We start from the raw sequence: 10,873 nt of genomic DNA on the forward strand, positions 1-10,873 counted from the left end.
TCATCAGCTCTTGGTTATACAGCAAGGTCATGCAAGAAGCATGAAAGATGGTCCCGCTCTGCCGGTAATCTTCCAAACGCTTCCAAAATCTCACCAGGAAAGGATCTTGGCTGAAAACTCTTGCACTGACAGAGCGTATATTTCTTCCACATCGTCCTTCATCAATGGCACAGGGTAGGTTTTCAGTTTGTAGACATCTGAGGAATCGATCAGGATTTTGTTGTCCAGTGCCATGACCACGATTTGGTGCCCTCTCTTGCTCAGCTCCATCAGCACTTTTTTCATGCTGAGCCAGTGGCTGCCCTCCATGGGGATCACCAGCAGCCTCCCAGCAGCAGCCGGGCTCAGGAGGCACAGGAAGGGCAGAAGCAGTGCCACCAGCATGGTGAGGGCTGTGCAGAGTGGAAGCCTGGCACCAGAGAGGCCAGGACTGCTCTGCCAGCTTTTGCAGCCGTGCCCCACCTCTGCCCTTTTGACTCTCCTCCCATTTCGGGTCATCAGACCTTTGCACCAAGGTTACAGAAATCGATAAATAATTGGGGAGGATTCAGGGCAGGTTAGGACTCCAAAGTTGGCTTTGTTTGAGTCAAGAAACGTGTGTCACCTTCACACATGCCAAGATGAGGTTTTTGGCTCAATGCCAACTTCTTCCCTCAATAGGACCCCAGTTTTGTGGCACTTCTTGTCGTCAGCCCACCACGCCCAAGGTCTGATGGCAAAACGCAGAGAAAATCCATGAAAAAAATGCACCCACAGTGTGTGTGCGCAGAAACACTGGTGAGCCCACATGGGAAGCCTGTGCCTATTGAGAGCACTGAAAGGACTCTTTTCCACCACAGTCATTGAAGGCTGAGAGAAGTGTCAAAACTGAGCTAATTTATAAGTTTTAAAAGTACTTTCTTCCCTAAAGAATCTGATGCAAGTATTACAGAAAACCATAACTACAGTAAGGATTAACAGGAGAAATCTGTGTAACGCTACCTGGGGTTTGGGTTTTGGGATTTTTTTCTTTTTTCAATAGCCAAAACCAGCAGGCATCTCGGAAAAAAATAGATTTGCTTAATGCAAACTTCCATTTTTTTGGAAGATATGCAGCCAGATGAAAATCTTTCGCCATTTCTCCATATAAATTTCAACTGACTTATTATCCTATCAGGTATAAAACGAAGATGCAAAAGAGCATTTCACCCCTGTACCCCAGATAACAAAGACCAACAACACCACTCTAGTGCACAAAGTCAAGAATCGTTCATGGCCAGTGAGGGGTCAGGTCAGTTCAGTTCAGTTCAGTTCAGTTCAGTTCCTGACCTCAACCCTTGTCCAGGTCCATAAATTCCTGGGCTTTAATGTTGGTGACAACCTCTGGTTAAAGCCTATAAGCAGGTAAATAGAGGACACAATTTCCTTTTCCAGTCATTCTGGGGCTTTAAAATATGGCTGGATTTTTTTTCTCCATGTAGTTTCTACAGGTTCCTTTCCAAGCCTGGTGGGAAATCTTGGGCTGTAGCAGGCCCAGGGCCTACAATGCTGCCGTGGCGTTCAGCAGCCTAAGCTAAGAAATGCCGAGTCATGATGACTGGACCTTACAAGCCCCTCTCTCCTGCGTCCAGACACTTGCTTATCTCTCTGTGAGACTATAGATAATTTTCCTTTGACCCTTACTATTGCACAATTCCTAAAACCCCTGTACCCTATATAAAGGGTTACTTTTGCCCAGCTTGGCAGAAGAGCTGTCCTTGAGAACCTTTGCAGAAGATTCAATAAAGATATCCCTGTGGAAAAGACACAGCACTTCTCCTCTCTCTCCCTGAGTCTGTCTACCGGCAACAACTAGCAAGCAAAGAGCTGCAATCACAAAATGAGTTGATAATCACTGAGAGCTGATGTCACTTAAGCTAGCTAAGGTTGCCTGCAGCTGGGAGCTGTCTGGGAGCTCAGAGAGGCTCTGCTGAACAGGACTGTGCTATTCGGAAACACTGCAGCCTGCCGGGGATAACCCAAAACGCAGTAGAGGCCACATTATTGGACTTTGCTGAGACCCTGCCCTCCAAAAGGAGCAGCAGCTCCATCACCCACACTGATCCCATCTTGGAAGTTTACAGCATGGATTAACTTAATGGGAATTTTCAAACAGCTCAGAGCAAGGAGATGCACAGAAGACAGGCCATAACCTCAGGCAAGGCTGCCAAATGAACACAGGAAGGTTGGTCCACAAAAGCCCAAATGGAAATTTACAGGAGATACCCATACCCAGGACAACTTAAAGCCTAATTCAAAAATCTAGAAGAGAAGGAGAGGATGGAACTGGAGGAGGATTGCTTATGGGGCTTGGATACTGACACCCTTACAATAAAGGCAGATGGAAAGGAATCAATCCAGGGGTTGGCTGAGGTAGAAAATCAGCAAAGTCTTCAGTCCTATAACCTTCACTGTGGATGAAAGGAGAGGGGATAAATGGACAGTGCAGGAGACAGCTGGGAGAGGAGGATAGCAAAGATCTTCAGTTCAACAAAACAGACTCTCATTTGCATAAAAGCTACATGTCACTTAGATTGTCCTAATTAAGCATAATAAGGCTTTAGGTTTGGCAGGATGTGATAGAATCTGACTGCTGGGTATCAGGGAGTAACATTTCTGCATCCTGCAGGATTTCAGTCTTTGAACACCAAGCTGTTGTCAGTCAGGGTTTGATGTAAGGATGGGAGTGACATCCCTTGCCCAGGATGGCAGGGGGATGGAATGAGAGAATCTTTAAGGTCCCTCTCAACCCAAACCATTCTGCCGTTCTCTGATACATTTATACTTTGCCTTTTCCCTAGAAAACCAAAAGAATCTTTTGTACCTGAGACAGTTTTTTCTTCTGAACACAGTTAATGCCTCCAATAAAAGCCATGTTTGGCATCACTGGTCTCGGGAACTCAAAGACAAAATCATATCTCATCAGCCAGAAGGACCCACGGCTCAGCAGTTCTGTCACTGTCACTTTCTTTTTCAAAACCTCATATGCAAGCTCTTCAAAGTTATCATAGATGGGCTTACAGTAGACGAGCTCCAGCAGATTGACCAGCATGTTCTTCACCCGCTGGGCAAACGTCATGCTGTCTGAATTATCCAAGAAAAACCTGGGGACATAGGAAGGAGGGCTTGGGCACTGGGCAGCAGCAGAATCCATTCCACAGGGAAAGCCGCGCAGAAAGTAGACGGAAGGAAGGGAAAGATACTCAGCCACCAGGGGCCCACACATCAGGATGGGGTCTGTAAAAAGCACATTGAATTTGCTCTCTTTCAGGTCCTGCATCAGCTCCTCGTTCTGCAGGAGGCTCTTACAGTTGGTGAAGAAGACCGAGGAGATTTCTATTGTGCTTTGATACGAGGTCAGAACAACATTCCAAACAGACTGTTCAATAAAATGGGCATTTACGAGGGCCTTGAGCATTTCACCCAAGTATTCCTCTGTGTAAGGGATTGGATAGGCTTGGACTGTGTAATTCTGTGGCTCCTCTGACTTCATATACAGACTGGTGGAGGGTACAAGCACAACAACCTCATGTCCCTTTTGCTGCAGTTTCTCCACTACTGGGCGCATGCTGAGCCAGTGACTTCCATCCTGAGGTACCACCAGGATCTTTCCACCTTCAGCCAGGGCTAAAGACAGCGTCAGGAGGAGAAGTATCCAGGTACCTCGGTAAAAAAGAGCCATTTTGGTGGGAGTGAACCAGAGGGTTCTGCTCCGCAGGGATCCACGCACTCCTTTATACAATGGTCTGTGCTGACTAAGCAAGGAATTTATTAGCTGCAGAAATTAATATTTAACTTCCCAATACGGGTGTGATTAGCCTGTGATTTTGCCTGTGTTTGTGGAAGGGAAGGGAAGCTGAGGAAGGGAAGGGAATGGAACTGTCCTTACAGAAACGTTTGTACTTTCTGTTAATGTTTAAACTTCAAACTCTGTCAGCACTACAACACTGTCAGCGCTAAGTTTGTGACACCAAGAGCAGGGATGTCATGTTGTAACAATAATTGTAGTTAAAACCATTGATCTGGTAAATACACGGCAAGAAAAAAAATAAAAATACACCCAGCAGAATGGATGCAACTCCATTCCTGAGGACACAAGGCTGAGGTTGAATTCCCACCCCCTGGAAGCAGCGAAACCTGCACCTCTTACAAGGATGTCACGGCCACCAGGATGTACCAGGCAATCCCAAATCTGAGGAGAACGAACCCCACTGGCATCCCTCCTGGCACTCTGGATATGGAGGAACCACCCTTAGACATGGAAAACCAGTTTCTGGAGAGGCCCAGTGCAGGAGAGGTGGGAGACAGCACAGACTGAAAGCAGGACACTGAAGGGATTTACAAATAATTGTCATTAAATGCAGGAATTCTGGATGCAAAATCTTCATTGCAGCTTCTGTGATAACAGGTGACTAACTTGGAAGTTGCTGCTTGGTGTGTTTTCTACTCTGGACTCAACTGGATTTTCAATGGCAATAGGAGTTGGCTGAGAAGAGCCAATACGAGTTCATTTCCCTTGACTACAACAGAAAAAGTCTCTTGACAGGATGGCCAAACTTCCTTATACTCTCCACAGCCTCCCTACTTTTTGTACCAGGCCATCAGAGCAAAACCTGTAGGAAAACTGAGGCAGCAAGAGGGAGGGCAAGAGAAATTAGAGATCAAGGCAAGTCAAACAAAGAAAGGATGAAGTTTTTAGATTAGCAGAGGATCAGCTGAGGTCAGATTTCAGGTGAGTAATTGTTATTGAGGAAATTAACAGCCAGGCTCATTTTTCAGATAAGCAACAGGTAAGTTTGTGTGTCTTTGTTTTTCATGATGAGTACCAAAGGGCACCTGGAGCACTCTCACCTCTGAAGGGTCTAGTGCTTGTTTTCAGCTCCTGTTTGATGTGCAATGGAGGACCTGAGGATTCCAAAAGGGACAGAGCCAGGGCCTGCTTGGAGGAAAGAGCTGATTTTCAATGTCAATATGCCAGCCTTCAGGTACATCTTAGAGCCAAAATGTTGGCTCTGATTCCTGCATTTCCTCGTGGTAAATGTCCAGACACTTGAGGAGTTGGAAACTTGGGATTTCTCTGCCTGTTAATGAAGGTGTAATTGCTGCTGAGACACATCCCCATGCAAAGTGCAGGCCAAGAGGAAATAAGCCTGAGACAGCTTAATCAAGGTGTAAATGCAGTTTGTGCTCCCCCAGGCCCAGCCCCGAGGTCTCATGTTCTCCCAAAAGCTCTGTGATGATCCTTACACAATTTAGGATTGGATTCCCAGCTGGATAAGGTAAGTAGGGCCAGTTCTGCACAAGCCTGAGCTCCTTCAGCTCAGAGCAGCTCCGAGGAGCTCTTACCTGGAATGAGACCACCATGGCTCATTGCCCTGCCTGTGGAAAACTCTGGAAGTGGTGTAAGAAAAAGGCCTGTGGACTCCTTGAATGAGGAAGAATCTGCAATTTGAATCTCTTCTTTTCTCTCCCTCTCCCAGTAATCCTTTTTTTTCCATACCTGTTGAGCAATGGGTTCAATAGGCTTTGGGGAACTAGTTATTCTTCCCATAGGATTGTGTTTCTGAGCAGCAATGACCAATCCAGGGCTTTGCTTGTGTGTGAACAGGCAGATTCCATTACCCCCTGTGACTCACTTTACTCTTGTTTACACTCGCCTGCTGGGCACTATTCAAAGTGAAAGAGGAGAAATTCCCCTGCACTCTGTAAAAAATATAGCTACAAAAGAAACTGAAGAAAGGATAATTACAGAAGATTTTTCCAGGTGTGGAACATGGGATTTTCACCTGACAGGAGTGTGAAGACAAGAGCTGGCAGGGATAAAATGAGTGCAGGAGGTCTCTAACCTTGTAGTAAAGTAATGGACTCTTTGCAGCTCTGAGACCACCTTCAGGATATAAAAGTTAAGACTTATATTGTGGAACCAGCAAGAATTTGCCTCTTAAATCTCAAACTGGCAACAACTCTCCTGAGCCCTAATGTAATAGAATGCCTTCAATAGAATTTTATGCTATTATTCTAGGTAATAATATTATTCTTTGCCTTGTTTATCAAGTTTAGAGGGCTCTCCATCAGCCTGTCAAAGAGCATCAAAGAAATCTGAAAGAGGAAAGAGAAATCCCACCCCTCCAGCTCAAAGACACTGTGCAGAGATATCGCGTGGCCACAATTCAAAAGTGAGGGAGCAATTTCCTGGGCAAGAGATTTGTGTCCTGCTTTGTGCCTGGATAGAAATGGCCAGTGTTACCATTTTAGAGATTGCATCTTGACTATCACAATAGATTTAGATTTCTAGATTACCTTTAAGACCCTGCAGAACAATTCTTGTAAAAACAAATGTCAAGGTATGAGAACTAATCTGAGTTCTACATTCAAGTTTCTTTCACCCAATCCACGACTCTAAGATTATTTCTTGCCATTTCAAGGTGACATTTCTATTTCACCCTCATAAACAGGAGTAACCTCACACAGACAGCCACAGTTTGGAAATAATTTGTCATGAGAATACAACTAAAGTAATTCAACTGATGCTGTTGAGGATGGAGTTAAAAACAAAAGATGACTCTTGGGTTTTTGATCAGATAAAAGTAATAGATGTCAGATGCTACTAAAAGGAAATCAAAACTGGATCTGGTTGGTGCTGAAGACACATTCACTGAGGACAGTAATTTCCATCTGGCCGATGAAATCCCTTTTTGTTTGGTTTGTTACAAAACCCTCATTAATTCAAATAAGTCTCTATCAAGGTTGTTTGATTTCAGCCTATCTGAAAAAATTACTCAAACCTGCATAAATTAAATTATTACCAGAAATTAAAAAAAACTATAGCAAAGAATACCAAAAAGCTTCCAGAAACAAGATAATGACATTTCATTGAGAAATGTACGATTTGTTGATGAAAGAACATTACCTTATGCAGTGGTTTCTTCTTAGCACAGTTGATTCCCCCAACAAAGACCATGTTGGGCATCACTGGCCTGACGTACTCAAACACAAAATCAAACCTCAGGAGCCAAATGGCAGCGGAGTTCACAAGGTCCATCAGGGACACATCCCTCTGAAGAACTTCTGAGGAAAGCTTAAGCGCTTCTGCGTAGAAGCCGTTGCAGTAATCAAGCTCCAGGAGGGAAATCAGGGCATTTTCCACCCTCTGGAAAAAAGTCATCTGGTCTGAGTTGAAGCTGAAGAGTCTTGGGATGTAGGACAGAGGGCTTGGGCACTGTGGGGCTGCAAAGTGAAGGTTGCAAGGGAATCCCCTCATGAAGAAAACTAAGGGAAGAGAGAGATGATGACCCAGGATGGTCCCACACATGAGGATAGGATCTGTCAGGATGGCATCAAAGCCGCTTTGGTTGAGGAACCTCAGGGTTTCCTGGCTGCGGAACAGGTCCTTGCACTGCTCAAATAAGAGGGCTGTAGTGTTCAGTGTGATGCTGTACAACGCCAGGGCATTGAGGGGGAAAGGCTTTGGCGTCAGATGCACGGCGATGTATTCCTTGAAGGCGTTATCCAGCTCTTGCACGGTGTGGCTCACGGGGTACGTGACCACCTTGTAGGCCTCTGTGGTCTCCATCAGCCAGCTCTCCTCAGGAGCCAGCACCACCACGTCGTGTCCTCTCTCACTCAGCTTCTCCACCACTTCCTGCAAGCTCAGCCAGTGGCTTCCCACCATGGGCACCACCAGGAGCTTCCCTCCATCTGAGAGGCCGGGCAGGAGGAGAAGGATGGAAATCCAGCAAGAGCAAAGCCTCAAAGCCATGTTGCTGTGGCCGGAGTAGAGGCCGTGGAAGAGATTTCTCCTGCAGGTTGTAGGCTGAAGATGCTTTGGAAAGCAACTGATAGCTGAATTTATTGCACTCTGCTCTTTGATGTTCCTGTTGTTAATGATTCACTGCTTTGGATTGTGGGTAATTTATTTTGCCTTTTCCCTCGCTGGAAGCCAAGATTGTTGACCTTTCAATGCTGAGTCACTAGAGTTCCTCAGTGTTCCATGAGGTCCTCACTGTGCTACTGGGATCCCTCAGGATTCCTCATATGTGCTGTGCCTTGTGTTCCACTTTGGCCAGGAGCCAGGGAGGCGATGTTGCTGTGAGCAACTCCTGTGCCCAAAGTAACAAATGAAAAAGAGCCTGTCTGAGTTGGAGACACAGATCCTCAGGTGATTCCTCCAGGGATGGAGCAGGAGACCCTCAGGATAAGGCTCAAGGCTCTTCTGAGCTGGCAGGAATCTCCTCAGTGCCAGGGACAACACAAAGAGGTGCTGACAGGGGCTGGCCTCTCTCTGTATAGCCCAAGCTCTCACTTTACACAGTTGTTTCCCAGCCTGGGAGGTGGCCCCTGGGTGGATGAAAACTCCTCCCGACCAGGATTCAGACCAGCACTAAATGAGTTTTAGCAACCTCTGGAGGCTCAGGTTTCAGACCTGACTCAGCAATGGAGCAGGTTCAGCACAGACGTGATTTCCCCAGCCTCACAGCATTGCCACTGATGGCAAAGTTAAAAATAATGCACCCCAGGATATTCAGAGCCATGCAGCCTCCATCCCTCAGGCACACAAGTTCTCTCCCTTCACATCACAGTCAATGCACCACAATGAACTGCATATTGTTTTTCTCATACCACCATTATGTATTTTTTTTCCAGTTTTACCAATGTCTTTATTTCTATTGGAAAGGCAGCGGAGAGCAGTTTTATGTTAGGATGGCTTTCCAGAATACCAATTTTTTGAGCATCAGAGTAGGAGGGAGAAGCTTTGAGTTAAAAGACTAAAACACTTTCTGAATCTTCTATAATAAACCGCAAAGGGAAAACTTCATAGTAACAAGTATTAAATATGTTCAGATTTTTATAAAGCACACTCTGAAATGGGCATTGGCATGATGACCAGTTTAGAAAACAGAAATTTCTCACAAAGAAAAGTTAATTTCAGTATTTTGTGATGGCACCCCAGCTGTTTGCTGATGTGGGATAAGGAGAGGGCTGGCAGGGAAATGTCCTGCCCTCCCCTCCCTCCTGCTACAGGATGGATTTTCCATCCAAACCTTCAGCAAGAGGAGTGGGTGCAAAGGCAATCCCAGGACAGCTGAAGTTCATCAGTACCTCAGTGTCTGTCAACTTGTCAGAGGCTCCCTCAGTTGGCTTGGTTATCCCAGGTTATCCCAGCCAGGAAGTCTGGAATTTGCTGAGTTCAAGGCAGTACAAGATCAAAGGCACTCCCTGCCCACAGCTGAGCAAAGGGACAGTGTGATTTGGGTGAAAAGCACAAATTTGGGGGCAACCCTGTCCAGGGAGGGATAACAGAGCTGGGGAAGGGGTTAAAAACTCTCCTGAGCTGAGGGAACTGGGGGTGTTTATGGAGAAAAGGAGGCTCAGGGGGACCCTTGTCGTGCTCTACGTCTCCCTGACAGGAGCTGGGGTGGGATCAGGCTGTCTTCCTGTGTCCCAAGGGAAAGGATGAGAGGAAATAGCCTCAAGTTGTGCCAGGTGAGGATGAGAGTAGGTATTCTGAAAAAAAAACAACTCACTGGAAGAATGGTCAAGCATAGGAATCACTTGCCCAAGGAGGTGGTGGAGTCGCCATCTCTGGAAGTGTTCAGGAGGAGCCTGGATGTGGCACTTGGGGATGTGGTTTAGGGGTGACAATGGCAGTGCTGGCATGGGGCTGGGACTGGGTGATCCTGGAGGTCTTTTCCAAGGTGGATGATTCTGTCAGGTGCAGGCTGGCCCATGCCAGGCTCAGGAATGATTAGGGAATATTCAGGAGGGAATTTTTAGGGTAGCTACAACACACCGGCCAAGGCTGGAATAAATCCATGACTGGAGATAACAAACTACCTCTTATAAATCCATGAGAAGAGATCTCTAAGCCCCTCTAATAAACCCATTGCAGGAGATGTCCTGTCCCTCTAATAAATCCAATCAGAGATGCCAAAACTGCTAGAATAAATTTATGAAGTGTCGTGTTTTGCGAAAATGTGAGTTTTTTGAGATGCTGTGGTCAAACTAATAGGTGCTCAGATTTGAATATTGGCACCTGGTGTGGCCACTGAGGACATGGGTTCGCCTCTGAGAACACAGTGGGTCTAAAAGCTGAGAACTCCCAGGGGGAAGCTCCTTTTTTTGAGTTCTGTCTGTGATGGAGAGATCAGACCTCCCCTGCCCGGCTCCAAGCTGGGTGGGTGAGGGGAGGCCACAAGGCCTGAGTTGAGGTAGGCCGGGCTGGGACAGAGAAGGGAGGTGAAGGCCTCTGCAAGATCGAAGGGTGGAGGAACCCTGAGAGGCTTCGGGCAGCCCCTCCCCAGGAGAGAGAGAGAGAGAGCTGGTGTCTGTGCTTGTGCCACCCTGAAAATGTGATAGCACGGCTGGTGTGAAGGAGGGGGGCGTTGTGGGTGAGGAGGTGCCCAGCTGCCCGTGGGAGTTCTGGACAGGCAGAGCCGGAGACTTCCAACCCTTTTCTTGGATGATGGAAGCCTTGCAAATGCTGATTCCTCGTGGAGTTGAGGGAGAAGAGAGACAGAGATGAGATAAGAGGAAATGGGCCACGAGGGAAGCTGAAAACAATCTTAGGTGGGAGGAGATGATGGAGTGGCCTTTGGCTTGACTTTTCTTTTATAGCCATGGACAGAACCATTTTTCCTGTGACACAGAGACTGCATTTAGGGGGGAGGCAATAGCTTTGAGCCAAGAGAGTGCAGTGATGTGAAGGAGTGCATGAACAGAGACGATGGGTGAGGAGGGTGGTGGTGGTGCCCTCTGTCTTCAGGGAACAAGATGATCTCTGTTCTTGAGACCCCTCTGCCCCAGGGGGTGAAATCTGGGAGGGACAGGTGTCCCAAAGGTGAGAGACTGTGCTCTT

The 10,873-nt window shown here is 46.7% G+C and overlaps 1 protein-coding gene across 2 annotated transcripts in view; it reads right to left on the bottom strand.

The window, feature by feature from the left end:
- The window catches only part of LOC103814601 (UDP-glucuronosyltransferase 1A7-like), a 64,040-nt gene extending 56,185 nt beyond the window's left edge, over nucleotides 1-7,855 (bottom strand). Inside the window, exon 1 of one of the 2 annotated variants that reach the window (XM_050987596.1) lies at nucleotides 6,929-7,855. In XM_050987596.1, the coding sequence (XP_050843553.1) occupies nucleotides 6,929-7,777 (849 nt within the window). In that variant the 5' untranslated portion in view covers nucleotides 7,778-7,855. The remainder of the gene's footprint in view (nucleotides 1-6,928) is intronic. The other variant, XM_050987595.1, reaches the window with a different exon arrangement.
- Between the last annotated feature and the right edge of the window lie 3,018 nt (nucleotides 7,856-10,873).

Source organism: Serinus canaria, assembly GCF_022539315.1.
Source record: "Serinus canaria isolate serCan28SL12 chromosome 7 unlocalized genomic scaffold, serCan2020 HiC_scaffold_29, whole genome shotgun sequence".
NCBI lineage: Eukaryota > Metazoa > Chordata > Aves > Passeriformes > Fringillidae > Serinus > Serinus canaria.